Source organism: Odocoileus virginianus, chromosome 17, assembly GCF_023699985.2.
Source record: "Odocoileus virginianus isolate 20LAN1187 ecotype Illinois chromosome 17, Ovbor_1.2, whole genome shotgun sequence".
Taxonomy (NCBI): Eukaryota; Metazoa; Chordata; class Mammalia; order Artiodactyla; family Cervidae; genus Odocoileus; species Odocoileus virginianus.
Window position 1 is genome coordinate 18022318 of NC_069690.1, and position 18284 is coordinate 18040601.

At 48.6% G+C, this 18284-nt stretch overlaps 1 protein-coding gene across 2 annotated transcripts in view; it reads left to right on the top strand.

The window, feature by feature from the left end:
• Positions 1–18284, top strand: part of KSR1 (kinase suppressor of ras 1) — a 166249-nt gene that overhangs the window by 80267 nt on the left and 67698 nt on the right. For both annotated transcript variants that reach the window (XM_070478742.1, XM_070478743.1), the window contains exon 2: positions 11125–11265. In XM_070478742.1, coding sequence (XP_070334843.1) covers positions 11125–11265 — 141 coding nt within the window. The remainder of the gene's footprint in view (positions 1–11124; positions 11266–18284) is intronic.

Here is an 18284-nt window from a genome sequence, read left to right on the forward strand (position 1 = left end):
AGTTGGTGCCTCAATACAATAAAGGCCGTGTGATCTGAGGGACGTCACTTAACCTCTGAGCCTTGGAGATGAGGATGGTCCTCGCGGGTCCATGGGGAAGGTAGGATAGGATGAGGGCTGTAAACTGTGATGTGTGTGAGGCATCTGCCCAAGATGCCTGATTTGCACATGATCCGATGACATCTCATGGGTGCGCTTCAAGCTAGAACGGACAGTCATATCACTGTGGGGCATCCTGGTTTCACTTGGAACTCAAGGTGGTGGTTCATTGTCAGAGGTGTTGCTTAGACCTTGATGGTACAGAATGGATTGTAAAAGTGGGGGTAATGCTGACCCCACCCCACCCCCACCTTGTGCTCAGCACTGTTTTACAATCAGATCTCTGCCTTGTTCCATGGGAACCTGCAGATATCTCGGCAGATCAGTAATCCACTCTGGCCATTTGGACACTCACCTTTTGGGGTCTCCTCCAACCCCCACCCTGGACTCCCTGCCAGTCATCAAAGCCACAGCCTTACGCGTGTCTAAGGCCCCAGAGACAGGAGATGGGAATAGGTATTTGCAGGTGCCTGAGGGCATACTGGCTGCATATGGGCATGCCAGCTGCTGGATTCGTCTTATCGTTTTGTCTCCATAGTGATCTTTGGAGGCCGATCTTTTCCCTCATTTACAACAGAGGAAATGATGGCTCAGGGACATGGTCCATGGCCCGCAGTCCTTTAGCTGGTAGGAGGTGGGGGTGAGATTTGAACTTGAGTCTCCCTCTGGCTCTGATCCCCCTGATCTCTCCATTGAAGACGGGGAGAGCTCCCTCTTTCTCTTGCCGGCACACCTGGGCTGCTCTCCCTGAAGGGGTTGCAGTGCTCCGCGTGTGGCCTGGAGGGGGCAGGCTGGCGATGCTCCTCCTGGACCTGGCCGCTCTGGCAGGTTCTGCGTCTCTCCAACTTCTTTCTGTCTGATCTCCTCTGGGGGTTTCAGGAGGAGCTGAAGATGGAGATTCTGGGGAATAACTTTTACTCTTGGTGGGTGCAGGGCACCCCTCTGCCTGGAAGATGGAGAAGGGAGCAGACCTCAAGTGGGGAGCCACCTGGGCCGAGGTGCCTGGGCCAAGTTAGACCTTCGGGCCTGAAGGCTTCTGACCGGTAGCTGGCCCCCTCCCCCGCGAAGCACCGAGCTCCGAGAAGTCAAACACGTGTTGACTCATTTGTTGGAGAAATTCAGCTCCCGGGCTTCCTGCATTCCAGGGTGCTGGTATGCCAGAAATTCTCTGGAGGAGCAAGCAGGGAAGTCTTGTCTTAGAGTAAAAATGCTAATAAAACATCTCTAGAATCTGCTCCTTCCTTTCCACCCACACAGCCACTGACTAAATTACCTTTTGTTCTCATTTGCTGAATTGCCTTGGCTCCTTAATTGGCTTCCCTGTTTCTGGTTTCTCCACACCCACTTCAATCTGTCCTCCACATGGTTTCCAGAATGATCATTCAAAAATGCAGATCTGACCACGTTTCTTCCTTTGTATTCCTCCCCACGCCTGCAAGATTGAGTGCAGATGCCTTAGTATGGCCTTCCTGGACCTTCCAGAACCTTCTGGGATCTGCATGAACTGGCCCTGACCCCTGGCTGACCTTGCTCTCCCTTCTTCCCCATCCGCTCTAGTCTCTAGCTATTTGCCATGTAAATATATCCCTTTTTTTTTCCCATAAAGGTTTTCTTGTGACTCTGGCCTTTCCTCCACTCTGCCCCACGTGGGTGTCATTCCTGCCCCTTACCCTCTGTCCGTGTGTCACACTCCACACCCCACCCCAACCTATTGAACCCATTTCGGGGATTATCTCCTCTTTGATGTGTTTCTAGGATTTCAGCCCCCGCCTCCACCCCACAGACCCAGTCCCCCTGGGATCCCACAGACCTCTGTGGCAGCACCCAGGTGGCATACTTCATGTGGCATCAGCTGTCCCCATCTGGAGAGTCCCACCCACACATCTGGACCTTGGCGAGGGTGGCTGGGCGGCTGGACTCAGCTGGCCCACACCCCCTCTCTGTACAGGCTCAGAGTCTCTCCATGTGGTCCCTCCCTCAGAGTGGTCATGGCAAGAAAATATAAAGTACAAACCAAAAAAGAAAAACAAATGGCTAACTTGGGCTTAATAAAAATGTAGCTGCTCTTTGAAATTTGTGAAGATGTTTGGAGGAGTGCTTGTGGATAGCATGGGGCCCCAAGAAGAATGGAGAGATACCTTCTTTTTCCTTCTATAGGTTTTCCAGAAGCAAACAGGAAGACTTACAAGGTTTTAGAAGGAGGTTTGAGATAGTTCAGGCTTAATAAATGTTAGCAGAAGAGACTGCTTTTGTTTGCAAGTAACAGAAAATGTGAGTTCCACAAACAGACCCTATGTTTCTCCTGCAATGAGAAGTTTGGAGTTAGGTGGCTCATGTGTTTAGCAGCTGAACAGAGGTGTCTCTGGACAACTCTTGGCTTTTCTAATCTTCAAAGCAGAAGGCAGGGCTGTGGGAAGTCCCAGAGACTGCCCCACTTGTGAGGGAAACACTTTCCCGGCATTTCCAGTGGACATGCCATCATATCTCATTGACCAGACCTATCATACATAGTTGATTTCAAAGAAAGCTGCAAGTGGGGCCCAGATCACACAAGAGCCATGCCGGATCCCATCCTAGGTCAATTATGTGTATGTAAAGTCAGGGTTGAGACTGCTGACTTGGATCAGTTCATCACCAGGCATGGTGCTGCCCTAAACAAAATTGGCCTGTGAGTGCAGAAGAGGTCAGGCGTGGCTATCAGATGGGTAGTGAGCAGCACCTAACATGGCACGCATCGTGCCAGGGGAGATGGCCATCACATTCGTCAGCCCTGGGTATTCGAGGAGCTCCCCTGCCCTGGCTTCTTACTCCCTGCATGGTTCTTTATCCTTTTCTGTGATGGTATCAGTTGCTAGGCAAACAGTTGTGTTCCTGGAGAGAAAGACCTGCCTCCCCAGTATATGACACAACCTGCTATACATTGCAGGTGCTTTCAGATCAGAGTTTGAAGTGGGCCCACTGGCAAAAACCCACCTTTGTCGTTAGATGCAGCCTCTGCCTTTTTTCCATGTCTCTGCTTGATAATTCACCTCCAGGTCCCTTCTGGTGTGCGGTGTCAGGAACTCTCTGGGATTTCCTCTTGTCATCCAGGGGTTGAGAGCCAAGCCGTGCTCTGTGGGCTGGTGAACTTCAGACAGGCGTGTGGAGTATGTTTGAGTTGAGACACAGGCTGTGTCGATTAAGGGGTCTGGTTTGTGGGTGCCTCAACCCCTGTGTCTCCTGACACCTGCTCTCCACGGTTGCTCAGCAGACGCGCTGAGTGTTGGGGCCGTCAGGGATGCTCCCCTTTCTTTGTCTCCCTCCGTCCGGTCAGATCTGTCTGTGGACACATCTGTCACTAGTTGATGACGCATCTCACACATCAGTTCTTCAAGCTTATGCCCCAGGCTGCTTATGGCCATGTCACAGTGCCTCTCCGTGCTGGGAGCCCGGACCAACTCTCCCGATGATTTGTTGAATGAATGGGTGATGTATAGAGGTTCTTCTTCCTTCCCTCGTGTCGTCATTTCAGGCCCAGGGCAGTTAGGGGTTGAAGCAGGTGTTTGGCTTTCTCATGATTTAGTCCAGTTTGTTCCCGCAGCCCCTGAGGACCGCTGGTTCTGAAAAACCCGTGGGAGTATCGGGCGCTTATAGTGTTGAATTGATGTGGGAAGCAAACCTGTCATGGCAACCCCGAGACTGCTCATACACTGGCTTTTTAAGGCCACTGTTGCTTTCTAGAGAGCCCTTTCACTTGGCCCACCCTTGACCTCTCAGGTAGGAGCTGTCTTAGGATATGTAGGTCAAGGGAATGCCTTCTTCTTGGAAACCTTTCCTTCTGAGTCTCAGGACCTCAGTGGAGTGGCAGGTGTTGCCAAGAAAACGAGGGTCCTTGGCTGTCCACCCTAGCCTGGCTCAAGCTCCCTCTTTCCCCAGAAGCCTCTTGATTACTTCTGAGTCTCATCAGTCCCTCCTTTCCTGCCTACTTAATACCCAGCACCAAAGCAATTAGAATGGGCGATGCTATCTAAGGGGGATGCTAATTGCCCAGAGGAAATTAACAAAGTCATCAGTGCCTCCGGGCAGGGTCTCCCTGCACCCTCTCCTGTACTGGCCCCTGGTACTCTCAGCCATCAGCAAAACCAAAGACTGATCCTATTTTGTCTTGGTCGGGGTTTGAATCTCCCATTTGCCGCTGGTTGTCAGGCCCCAGAGTTCGCAGCCCCAGTGGAGCCAAGGAAGGGTGCGGGAGGCCCTGAGTTTCCAGCTGTGGCCTTCTCACCCCCGGCCTCCTTGGGAACGGCTCCACTTGTGGTCTGGGGCAGACTTGTTTGTTTGTGTTTGAAGTTCCCCGACTCCGAGTTTGACGTCAGGGCAGGGTTGCTGGCGGGAGCTTGGCGGGGAGATTGTCTCTGTAACAAATGCACGTGTCTGGCAGCTTCTCCTGGAGGGAGAGCACGGGTGCGTGGGGCGGAGGGAGTGAAGGATGGCTGGTTGCGAAATGCCCAGTTTGGGAATTGAGGTCACTTTCTCCTCTGCTCATCCCCACTTTCCCTGGCATGCTGGCTCTGCCCCTTGCCTGCTCACGGCAGCCCCCTGGGTACCCTCGAGAGCTCCGTGGGACTCGGCAGTGCCAGGGCTGAGGCACTCTTGGAGCCAAGCGCCTGGCCACGCCCGCAGGGGAGCCATCAGCCGAGTCATGACCTCCAGAGCCTTCCTTACTATCTCAGAAATCATTTCGCAACATGTTGGCCGTGGCAGCCAGACCAGACTACTTTGCTGGCAGGGTTGGCCGGGGGTCCCCAGAAGCGCACTCCAGTTTCGGGGAGGAGATGGGAGAAGTAAGAGGAGCCGCCCGAGGCCCTGGCAGACCTGGCTGGTGCCCAGGAAGGAACCACAGCTTCAGGGACCGTCTGGGGAAGGTTGGAGTAAGTCCTGAGAGCTTTGGTGACTTCCTGAAGTTTGGGATGGGCTAGACAGGGACCTGGGCTTCCCAGCTGGAGCTAGTTGGTAAAGAACCCACCTGCCAGTTGCAGGAGACATAAGAGACATGAGTTCGATCCCTGGGTCAGGAAGATCCTCTGGAGGGGGGCATGGCAACCCACTCCAGTATTCTTGCTTGGAGAATCCCATGGACAGAGGAATCTGGAGGTCTGAGATCCATGGGGGTCACAAAGAGGCGGATATAACTGAAGCGACTTAGCAGGCATGAAAGCACAAGAATATGGCACTAGCAAAGACTGCCATGGATGTCCTCCTAAGAATGTTTCGTGCAGCCCACCTGGAGGAAGGAGTCAGGGTCCCATAGGTTTGGGTGAGCTGGAGGCTGGTCCATGAACTGTGCCTGCTGACTGGAGGGCTGGGTGAGCCGGGGGAAGGGGTGGAGGTATGCAGGGGCCTCGCTTCACTCTGCAAAGCATGATGGGGTCTCCTTGAAAGGGGCAGCCCCCTGGCATCGGGCAGGGTGGTAGTTGGTTTTAATGATTTCAGAGCAGAGATCAGGTGTAGCCCAGAGGGTAGGTTCTTGCACAGAGGACCCAAGGCAGTGGCCCATCGTGGCTGGAGAGTGTGGAGAGTGGAGGGCAGTCTGTGGCTTTTATTCAGAGGACTCACTGCCTGGGATGGTCTGGACATGACTGGATCCGAGTGAGCCAAGTAGGCTGCCCCGCACCCACATCTTGACATCGCTCTTCTTGTCTCCCATCAAGAGTCTGAATGGATTGTGACCTTTTTGGTTATACAGAGCTATTCTGTGGGAAAATGCTATGCTTAGGGGCTTTGGGGTTGTGTGAAGGTTGGGACACTGTGCTTACCTCCTGGAATTTTCATTGAGAACCCAGGGAGAGAAGAGGATAATGTACTAAGTAAATAGAAGAGAGAGATTTGCCTGGCGGTCCAGTGGTTAAGACTTCAAGCTGCCAATGCAGGGGGTGCGGCTTTGATCCCTGGTCAGGGAACCGGGATTTTTACAAGCTGCACACACAGAGAAAAAAATAGATAGATACGATTATTATTACTACTGGCGTTGCTGTTGAGTGTTGAGGTGATCTGCATAATTGAGAGAGCTCACTGTTGTCCATGGGAGTCTGGTGTCCCTCTCTGCCTGTGCTGGGGTTCATTGCCCACTTATATCTGTCACCTCTGTCCTTATAGACTGACCCACCTGCCCTGCTTGAGATGGCACGTCCTGGGACTCTGAGAGGACCTGTCACTTTGCCGAATGTTTTACATCCGGATTTTTCTCATGTAAATCTTCACAATAGACCTTTGAGGGAAATCAAACCCATTTTACAGGTGGGGAAGCTGAGGCTGACAGGTTACATCTGTGTTCACTGCTGAGGGAGGGTGATGGTGAGGGGCTTGGAGGCCAGTTCTCTGTGTCCTGAGAGTTGGAGCTCTTCCTCCGAGCTAAACTACGTCTTGGATGTGGTTGGTGTAACTGCTGGAAACCTTCTGGGGCTTGTGTTTTTGTTGGTGGTGTTGTTCCAAGCACTTTCACATATAGTTATTTTGACTCCAGCTTCTCTAAAACAATACCATTTTATGGTAAGATTGAAGCTGAGCTAAGGGAGATTTCCCCAAGAGCCTTGATCTTACATGTCAGAACAGGAACCAGAGCCAAGATCTTTGAGCCTCGGACACTTAGCGAACACTTGCCATGCACCATGTCTCGCTGATACCCAGCGGCTGTTTGTGGGCCCACCTGATGCTCTTCTGCTCCTTCTGTAAGTCTGACTGAGCCTCAGAGCAGGCGCAGAATGAACGCTCATGAAGTGAAAGAGTCTCGGAGGTGGACGAAGACTTTCATTCCAGCCTCGGGTCCTCCCCTGTGGCCGGAGTGCTGATGACTCTCCCTCTCGCCGCTGGGTCCCATTGCTGAAACCCCAGGTGTTCTTCACTCCTGGAGAATTTCTATCTTGCGGTTTTGTGGTTAAGAGAAAATGACGCTACCCATGAAAGGCCCTGGTGGGGGTCCGTGGGGCTGGGCTGGCTGGGCTGGCCGGCCCGCTGTGGTTTGTCTGGGAAAGTAACCCCTGGGTGGTTCTACAACTGTGACCAACTTTCCAAAAAGTGAGGGCAGTCTTATTTTGCTTGGGTAGGCACTGCGCACAGCACGCCAGACACCTCCTCCAACAGAACACAAATCTGCAGGTGTTGTTTCTTCTTTATAAGCTTCAGGACACCAACCCCCCCCCCCCCCACCCCCCACCCCGGCCATGACTCATTTTCCTTCCTGGTCTTCACGGTCAGCCAGGGCTATGGATTGTCAACTGGGTACAGTGAGGAATTCCTTTAAGTTCTGCTGGGTCCTACCCACTAGTCACTCTGGGCTGCCTTTTGACAGGAACTCTGGAAAATAATGAAAGTGTTAATTGCTCAGTTGTGTCCGACTCTTTGCAACCCCATGGATTGTAGCCCACCAGGCTTCTCTGTCCATGGGATTCTCCAGGCAAGAATACTGGAGTGGGTTACCATTTCCTTCTCCAGGGGATCTTCCCAACCAAGGGATCAAACCTGCGTCTCCCACATCGCAGGCAGATTCTTTACCGTCTGAACCACCCGGGTAGACTAGTGAGGATCTCTGCTGCTGCTGCTGCTGCTAAGTCGCTTCAGTCGTATCCGACTCTGTGCGACCCCATAGACGGCAGCCCACCAGGCTCCCCCGTCCCTGGGATTCTCCAGGCAAGAATACTGGAGTGGGTTGCCATTTCCTCCTCCAATGCATGAAAGTGAAAAGTGAAAGTGAAGTCGCTCAGTCGTGTCCGACTCTTAGCAACTTCATGGACTGCAGCCTACCAGGCTCCTCCGTCCATGGGACTTTCCAGGCAAGAGTTCTGGAGTGGGGTGCCATTGCCTTCTCTGAGTGAGGATCTCTGGCAGCCTTTAAAAAAAGAAACTGCTCAGTCCGCTTCAGGGGAACTCACCCTGATTTTTGAGACTCTGCTGAGCCATCGCTTGCCTAACTGACGTTTGTTTTTGACTCTCATTTTAGTAAATATGAGTGCCTGTCGGGGCTACAGAATGTAATGTGTATTCAGTTGTTCATTCATTCAACAAAGGTTTTACCATAGCAGACCGCGTGCCAGGTACTATGCTGGCTCCTGGGGACATAGTGGTGATCAGGTGATCAAGAACATAGACCAGGCACCTGGCCTGAGGGATTTTCCCATCTAAAGAAGGAAGCAGACAGGCCAAACACTAAATGTGTGATCTGGTAGAGGATAAGGGCTGGGGCTGTGCCCTGTTGGAGGAGAAGGGCTGGGGCTGTGAGGAGGAGGGCTGAAGGACTTGGGGGAGTCTTTCTGGCGGGATGGATATCTAAGCTGAGTTGTGCAGGCTGAGGGGTCACTGGGAAGAGCCTTTCTGGCAAAGGGACAAGGGCTGAGGGTCTGCAGGCTGAAAAGGGCTGGACTTGGTGATGGGGCTGAATGAGGGAAGCCCCCAGATCCTGGCTCATTGCCAAGGCCAGGTTGGCTGATCTTGATGTTGCCCTGTGTTGGCTGAAGTCTTAGCACAATGAACAGGTTATTCATCAGCTCCCAGGGGTGTGGCCCTTGAAGCATTCAGGCTGCGGACGGATAGACCTCTTTGCTGCTGATGTCAATGTCAGCAGCCCGACCTCGTTGCTTCAGGCGGAAGAGAATGGTTTTGACTTTGCACAGTTAATTGATTTATTGCCCTGTCTTTGGTCAGCAATTTGACGCTGCGGTTTGAGAGCAGTTTGGAGTGGAGGGCAGGCTGTGAGAAACCGTTTAATGTGGGGATGAGGCCCCTGTATTTCCTTCCCTCCTTTCTTTCTCAGGCATCTTTGAGTACATGTTGTGTGCCAGGTGCAGTAGTAGGCTTGTGGGGACAGTCCAGTGAGGTGGGCATAGTTCCTGCCCTGATGTATAATAATGGGGGACTAACCTAGTTTTGGGGGGGGAGTTTCTGTACTATAGTTCAATCCTCCCAGCCGACTGTGAGCTGGAATCATCCTCGCTGTTGTACAGATGAGAGAACCAAGACTCAGGAAAATTAATGAGCTTCCCTAAGGTCACACAGTTAAATGACAGAAACTAGATCTGAATCAGATTTTTTTTTTAAATTATGAAAGTATAATAACACATTTACATAACACATTAATTTATCAAAGTCTGATAACACATTTATGTTACAAGACATCGCAAAATACAGAACAAAGTTACATGTAGTTCTACTATATATTACAGTTCTTTTTTTAAGTGGATAAATTAAGATTTTCAGTTGGAGTTCCAGTATTGAATCCAGATTCTGTTCAACTCTGAAATCTGTCCTGTGTTCACTGCCCCGGGAGCTCACATCTGTAGGGGGAGACCCGGTTAGCAGCCTGAACATGAGGCCCCTGATAGCGGCTCCCAGAGAAGTGTGGACAGGGCACTATGGAGGGGAGAAGGGGGAAGATTCCAATTAGCCCAGGGGGTCTTGACCAGAAGACAGAAGGACTTCCAGCCACTACAGACATTTGAGCAGAGGCCCAGGAGTACGGACATACAGAAAGTATTAACATTTGAGGAACAGCTCCTAGGTGAGTGCTGACCTGGAGGACTGGGTGGGTCAGTGGTAGGGTGGAATGGAGATGAGGCTGGAAAAGAAAGCTGAGGTCCTGAATTTGGAATGGCTTCTGGTCACACTTGGAGAAGGGCTCCCCAGGTGGTGCTAGTGAAAAGAACCCGCCTGCCAATGCAGGAGACAAAGGAAACGTGAATTCGATCCCTGGGTTGGGAAGATCCCCTGGAGGAGGGCACAGCCCTCCATTCCGGTATTCTTGCTTGGAGAATCCCTTGGACAGAGGAGCCTGGTGGGCTAGGGTCCATAGGGTCTCAAAGAGTTGGATACCCTGAGATATTTACAGTTGAAAGAACAAGAATGAATTAACAACAGCAAAAACTCTCGAGGGGGCAGCAGGTACTGGGAAGTGGCTCCCAAGGGCAGGGTTCCTTCATGCAAGACTTTGAAGGTAGTGCTTGTCTTGAGGGGAAGCTCCCAAGCCGCCATCTCGGCAGCTCTTGTGGGGTCCCCGGGTCGCTGAGACTCAGTGGAGCCTGCCCTTTTTGGGTTCTCGCTCATTTCCCTCTGTTGGAGTCCACTCCCTCTTCTTCAGTCCCGGCTGCTCTCTGCCCTAAAGGTCTTGCCGCTCCGCATTCCTCAGCCCAGTGTGGGGCGGTCACCCAGCGTTTGTCAAACAGAATACCAGTATTTACTCTTATATTATTTGAAGCTTTAGCATTTTGAGACTCTTGAAACCCATGGACAGGCTTTGCCAGGAAAACGCATAGATTCACGTGTCTGAAGTTTGCATGCATTTCAGGGAGCAGGTCTTGAAAGCCTTTTGGTCCCAGTCAGGGACCTTGGCCAATGGAGCCACAGCCCACCGGCCTGGCCGGCCCTCAGGCTGTGTATGCTGTGGGCTGGGCACTCATACTGAGGGCTTCATTTCTTCTCAGCCTCCCTGAGAGGGAGGTTCTATTATTACCCCCATTTTCTGGAGCAGGAAACTGAGACTTTCCTGGGGGGCGGGCTGTTCTGTAGCATGTCCCAGGTCACAGGGCTCGGGTGTGTCTGAGCCCTCGGGTCCTAGCCCCGGTAATCTGATTCTTGGCTGGAAGCCTCCTGAGTGGGAGGTTACTCATCCTCCCCAAGCCCCTGCATTTTTCACATCATCCATCGCTGACTCCCACTACCCCTTCCCCCAAGCAGGAAGCCCTTCTTCCGTGTGACCCTGTTCTCTGTTCTACGTTCTGAAGAGTGTGGTCCTTGGTGGGAGGTGGGGAGGGTGGTGTGGCAGCCAGCCTTGGGTGGGACAGAGGGTGGGGCGTGGTTCTCTAGGTTTCCCTGCTGGCTCTCCCAGACCCTCCTCCTCTCCTCCTGCCTCCTCGGTTTCCTGCTTCTCCCCCTTTGAACGGCAGCAGAGGGGGCACCTGGCAAGCCCCTGTCCTCATCTCATCCCTCGTGTGTGCCAGAGCTCCCCGTATCACGTCCACGTGCCCCGAGTGAACCCGCTTTTCTGTCCTGGGCTCCCCGCAGGCGAAGCTGCTCCGGTACATCTGCAAGCAGTGTCAGTGCAAGCTGAGCGTGGCCCCGGGTGAGAGGACCTCGGAGCTCGACAGCTACCCTCGCTTCAGCGACTGGCTGTACACCTTCAACGTGAGGCCGGAGGTGGTGCAGGTACGGGGCTATGCCGTGGGGACTGGGGTCTTCGGGTGGGATGTGGGCAGGGAGTCGAGCGAAGGGACCACACACAAGCCTGAGGACCGGCTCCACAGCGGCTACGACTGATGGGGCAGGAATGGGATGTGGAGGGGACGGCGGCAGCAGGAGGGACCCAGGGCACACGTGGCTGTAGCCTGCGTCCTGAGTGTCATCACTCCATGAGCCAGACAGCCTAACCCCACCACTCACAGGCTCATCGTGAGGACAACAGCCAGCGTTTCTGGAAACACGGGCTGTGCAACCGGCACTGTGTTGAATGCTCTGTATAAATAATCTCACTTCACACCCAAAAAGCCTTCTGAAGGAGTTACTATCATGATTGCCGTTTTATACTTGAGAAAATGAAAACATCATTTTATACTTGAACAAATTAAAGCGTGGATGGGTCAAATAGCTCGTTTAAAATCATACAGCTGATAAATGATTGTTTTGGAATTTAGAAGCAAGGATCTGAGTTTAGTTTTCTCCTGTAACTCCAGTAAGAATACTTTTCCTTCCTTTGTTCTCTTTTCCCAGCCATCCAACCTACCCACCCACCTACCCACTAAACTAATCAACCAGTATGCAAGGAGAAGGTCAGAGGTCAGGGGCAGCTCTCATGGGGTATCAATAAATCAGTGCTTGACAGGTGTGGTTCACCCAGACAGGTCTTTTAAATCCCTCATTTCTCTTCTAAAATTAAAGACACACTTTGCTATTGTTGCAAAAGTAATACGAATTCATTTTATTTAGACACTTTGGAAAACAGAAGAAGGGGGAAAAATCACATATATATTACCACCACTCAGAGAAAAATCTGTGATCATTAAGATTTTGATAGTTCCTACCAGCCTTTTTTTTTTTACCCTAATACTTAAGTCTTTGAAAAAAAATCTCTAGATGGGTTAGACCTGTGCTGTCTAGTAAGGTAGCTAATATTATGTTCTTGGAATGTGGCAAGTCCACACTGAGATGTGTTATGATGTCAAAGACATAAATTCAAAGATGTGCTGAATTCTGAAGACATGATCCAGGAAAAAGAAAATATTAATAACTTAATATTTAATCTGTTGAAATGCTATTTTGGTTATATGAAGCTAAATAAAATAAATAATTAAAATTTATTTCATATATATTTACTTTTATAGTGTAGCTACTCAAAAATTAAAATTTAAGTATGTGGCTTGCATTATACTTCTCTAGGGCAACACTGATTTAAGCCATCCTGAATAAACAATTTTATATTTTACTCTTATCATTGGACATGCTAACCAGCATGTTTTCCTTGTATTTTCACACTTGGTAACTGTCTCCGACCCGTTTCAGGAGCTTCATAATGTCTGAGTATATGTGCTATCGTTTACCAGGCAGAGGTTAATTCCAGTTGTTGACTATTGTTTAAGACATGGTGGTTAATATTATTTATGAAGCTGCTTGTATATTTAAGAATTTTCACTTGGAGAGGAAAATTTTCACTTGGACAGGAAGTGACTTGAACTTAAGAAGTTCCTGTTGTGGGTGGGAGAATATGGGGGTGAATGCGGGGTACCCACAAGGGCACTTCTAGCACCTTACACGCTCCCAGCCCTGGCCCTGGCCCCAGTGGCCCTCACAGTTGTGACATACGTCCACTTTTAAGAAGCTGGCAGATCTTTAATCCATTTTGAGTTTATTCTTGTGTATGGTGTTAGAAAGTGTTCTAGTTTCATTCTTTTACAAATGGTTGACCAGTTTTCCCAGCACCACTTGTTAAAGAGGTGTTCTTTTTTCCATCGTATATTCTTGCCTCCTTTGTCGAAGATAAGGTGTCCATAGGTTTGTGGATTTATCTCTGGGCTTTCTATTCTGTTCCATTCATCTATATTTCTGTCTTTGTGCCAGTACCATACTGTCTTGATGACTGTGGCTTTGTAGTATAGTCTGAAGTCAGGCAGGTTGATTCCTCCAGTTCCATTCTTCTTTCTCAAGATTGCTTTGGCTATTTGAGGTTTTTTGTATTTCCATACAAATTGTGAAATTATTTGTTCTAGTTCTGTGAAAAATACCGTTGGTAGCTTGATAGGGATTGCATTGAATCTATAGATTGCTTTGGGTAGTATAGCCATTTTGACAATATTGATTCTTCCAATCCATGAACACGGTATATTTCTCCATCTGTTTGTGTCCTCTTTGATTTCTTTCATCAGTGTTTTATAGTTTTCTATGTATAGGTCTTTTGTTTCTTTAGGTAGATATACTACTAAGTATTTTATTCTTTTTGTTGCAATGGTGAATGGTATTGTTTCCTTAATTTCCCTTTCTGTTTTCTCATTGTTAGTGTATAGGAATGCAAGGGATTTCTGTGTGTTAATTTTATATCCTGCAACTTTACTATATTCGTTGATTAGCTCTAGTGATTTTCTGGTAGAGTCTTTAGGGTTTTCTATGTAGAGGATCATGTCATGTGCAAACAGCGAGAGTTTCACTTCTTCTTTTCCTATCTGGATTCCTTTTACTTCTTTTTCTGCTCTGATTGCTGTGGCCCAAACTTCCAAAGCTATGTTGAATAGTAGTGGTGAGAGTGGGCACCCTTGTCTTGTTCCTGATTTTAGGGGAAATGCTTTCAGTTTTTCACCATTGAGGGTGATGCTTGCTGTGGTTTTGTCATATATAGCTTTTATTATGTTGAGGTTGTTCCTTCTATTCCTGCTTTCTGGAGAGTTTTTATCATAAATGGATGTTGAATTTTGTCAAAGGCTTCTTCTGCATCTATTGAGATAATCATATGGTTTTTATCTTTCAATTTGTTAATGTGGTGTATTACATTGATTGATTTGCAGATATTAAAGAATCCTTGCATTCCTGGGATAAAGCCCACTTGGTCATGATGTATGATTTTTTTAATATGTTGTTGGATTCTGTTTGCTAGAATTTTGTTAAGGATTTTTGCATCTATGTTCATCAGTGATATTGGCCTGTAGTTTTCTTTTTTTGTGGCATCTTTGGTTTTGGAATTAGGGTGATGGTGGCCTCACAGAATGAGTTTGGAAGTTTACTTTCTTCTGCAATTTTCTGGAAGAGTTTGAGTAAGATAGGTGTTAGCGCTTCTCTAAATTTTTGGTAGAATTCAGCTGTGAAGCCATCTGGCCCTGGGCTTTTGTTTGCTGGAAGATTTCTGATTACAGTTTCGATTTCCATGCTTGTGATGGGTCTGTTAAGATCTTCTATTTCTTTCTGGTTCAGTTTTGGAAAGTTATACTTTTCTAAGAATTTGTCCATTTCTTCCAAGTTATCCATTTTATTAGCATAGAGCTGCTGGTAGTAGTCTCTTATGATCCTTTGTATTTCAGTGTTATCTGTTGTGATCTCTCCATTTTCATTTCTAATTTTGTTAATTTGGCTCTTCTCCCTTTGTCTCTTGATGAGTCTTGCTAACGGTTTGTCAATTTTGCTTATTTTTTCAAAAAACCAACTTTTAGGTTTGTTGATTTTTGCTACGTTCTCTTTAGTTTCTTTTGCATTTATTTCTGCCCTAATTTTTTCTAAATGTAAGACCAGAAACTATAAAACTCCTAGAGGAGAACGTAGGCAAAACACTCTCCATCATAAATCACAGCAGGATCCTCTATGACCCACCTCCCAGGATATTGGAAATAAAAGCAAAAATAAACAAATGGGACCTAATGAAACTTAAAAGCTTTTGCACAACAAAGGAAACTATAAGCAAGATGAAAAGACAGCCCTCAGATTGGGAGAAAATAATAGCAAATGAAGCAACAGACAAAGGATTAATCTCAAAAATATACAAGCAACTCCTGCAGCTCAATTCCAGAAAAATAAATGACCCAATCAAAAAACGGGCCAAGGAACTAAACAGACATTTCTCCAAAGAAGACATACAGATGGCTAACAAACACATGAAAAGATGCTCAACATCACTCATTATCAGAGAAATGCAAATCAAAACCACAATGAGGTGCCATTACACACCAGTCAGAATGGCTGCTATCCAAAAGTCTACAAGCAATAAATGCTGGAGAGGGTGTGGAGAAAAGGGAACCCTCTTACACTGTTGGTGGGAATGCAAACTAGTACAGCCACTATGGAGAACAGTGTGGAGATTCCTTAAAAAACTGGAAATAGAACTGCCATATGACCCAGCAATCCCACTGCTGGGCATACACACCAAGGAAACCAGATCTGAAAGAGACAAGTGCACCCCAATGTTCATCGCAGCACTGTTTATAATAGCCAGGACATGGAAGCAACCCAGATGCCCATCAGCAGACGAATGGATGAGGAAGCTGTGGTACATATACACCATGGAATATTACTCAGCCATTAAAAAGAATTCATTTGAATCAGTTCTAATGAGATGGATGAAACTGGAGCCCATTATACAGAGTGAAGTAAGCCAGAAAGATAAAGACCAATACAGTATACTAACACATATATATGGAATTTACAACGATGGTAATGATAACCCTATATGCAAAACAGAAAAAGAGACACAGATGTACAGAACAGACTTTAGGACTCTGTGGGAGAAGGTGAGGGTGGGATGTTTCGAGAGAACAGCATTGAAACATGTGTATTATCTAGGGTGAAACAGATCACCAGCCCAGGTGGGATGCATGAGACAAGTGCTCGGGCCTGGTGCACTGGGAAGACCCAGAGGGATCGCGTGGAGAGGGAGGTGGGAGGGGGGATCGGGATGGGGAATACCTGTAAATCCAAGGCTGATGCATGTCAATGTATGACAAAAACCACTACAATATTGTAATTAGTCTCCAACTAATAAAAATAAATGGAAAAAAATAAAAGAAGCTGGCAGAAAAGAGTTGGTGCATGAGAAGTTTGAAGGAAACTGCCTTGTGAGATGGAGGTACCTTGGGTGTATTATTAACAGTCACCTGCACACATGTACATAATATCTATGTTGTTAGTCGCTCAGTCGTGTCTGATATTTTTGTGACCCCTTGGACTGTAGCCCACCAGGCTCCTCTGTCCATAGAATTCTCCAGGCAAGAATACTGGAGTGGGTAGCCTTTCCCTTCTCCAGGGGATCTTCCTGACCCAGTTATTGAACCTGGGTCTCCTGCATTGCAGGCAGATTCTTTACTGTCTGAGCCATCAAGATAGCCACCAGGTGCTTAGTCGCTCAGTTGTGTCTGACTCTTTGTGACCCCATGGACTGTAGCCCACCAGACTCATGTCTGTGGCCTACCTTGAAAATGCTGGGGCCCCACGTGAGCAGTGACTTGCCCAGCATCTCATCAGCGTCATCTCTACTTGATGATGAGGACCACCGGGTTCAGAGTGGCCGAGTTACTCTATGAGGGTCCCTGAACTGGTAACAGGGGCAGACTTGAGGGTCAGACCCGGGGCTGCTGGACTCCAAACTGTGCTTTCTAACTTCCTTTCTTGGGCTTAAGACGTCTTTGGCAGATGACTTTGCTCCTCCAGGGATTTCCCTCAGATCTGCAGAGATGTGAAATATGCTGGAGACCCATCCTCACCCATGTCAGTCTTCGAGAGAGGAGCCAGCTGTGCCCAGGGCAGAAGCCAGGACCCTGGAGGCTGGCTACAGGAGCTTTTTGGCCTTTGGGGAGCCCTCTGGTGGCAGCCGGGACAGGGGTCCCCCAGGCGGGCCCAGAGGTGTCGTGGATCCTCAGTTAAGTGGTGTTTGAATCACATGAGGACTTGCCTGGTGGTACAGTGGCTAAGACTCCGTGCTCCCAATGCTGGGGACCCAGGGTTTGATCCCTGGTTGGGGAACTAGATCCCACATGCTGCAACTAAAAAAGACCCCACATGCTGCAACTAAGGCCTGGCACAGCCAAATAAATATTTTTTAAAAACAAACAAAAAACAAAGTCATCTGTGATAGTCAAAGCTGGGTGTAAACGAGAGGAGAGCTCGTTTGTGTGCAGGTTCGGGCAGGCTGGAGAGCCCAAGAGCCAGGGTGTGTTTGGGAGTCAGGATGCTCCCTGGGGGAGGGCACTGGGGCAGAGTCTGAGCAGAGAGCTGTGTGCGGGTGGTGGGGTTGGGGAGAGACAGCAGGAGTGTCTCCGGTTGCTCGGTGTTTTGCTTCAAGATACACTGGAGACGTGTGCACCTCCTTCTGTGTCCCCTCACCCCCTCCCCCTCCCCGGCCTGCATCACGGTCCAGGCACCCATCCTCTCGCCCAAGCTCCTGCAGCAGCCCCAGAACTGTCCCTGTCTCCCTACTTTATCATTGATCTGCTTCATTCCGTTTTCCACACAGCATGAAGACATGTAAATTGGACCACGTCATTTTCCAGGGCTTCCCATTTCTTTCCGAATAAACACCAGATGCCTCACACACTTTGACCTCTGCCTGTCTCTGACCTCATCTCACTAACCCTGCCCTTCACTCCCTCTGGTCTGACTTTTGCACCCATCCCCTTGCTCCCTGGAGTGCTCTTTCCTAGGCTTATCCCATGGACATCATTCTAGTGTCAGATTTATTGTTACCTCCTCCATGCAGTCTTCCCTGATGAGCAAAAGATCATTCTTATATTTCTTTCTCTTTTTAAAAAAATTTTTTTATTTTGTACTGGGGTATAGCCAACTGTCATTGTTGTGATAGTTTCAGGTGAAAAGCGAAGGGATTCAGCCATATATATACATGTATCCATTCTTCCTCCAAACTGCCCTCCCATCCCGGCTATATAGTAGGTCCTTGTTGGTTATCCATTTTAAATATAGCAGTGTGTACATGGCCATCCCAAACTCCCTAACTATCCCTTGTAGCCAGCAACTATAAGTTCATTTTCTAAGTCTTTGAGTCTCTTTCTGTTTTGTAAGTAAGTTCATTTGTGTCATTTCATTTTAGATTTCACATACAAGGGATGTCATACAATATTTCTGATATTTCTCCTTGTCCATCTGACTTACTTCACCCAGTATGATGCTCTCTAGGTCCATCTATGTTGCTGCAAATGGTGTTATTTCATTCTTTTTAATGGCTGTTACTCCTGTGTTTCTTAACT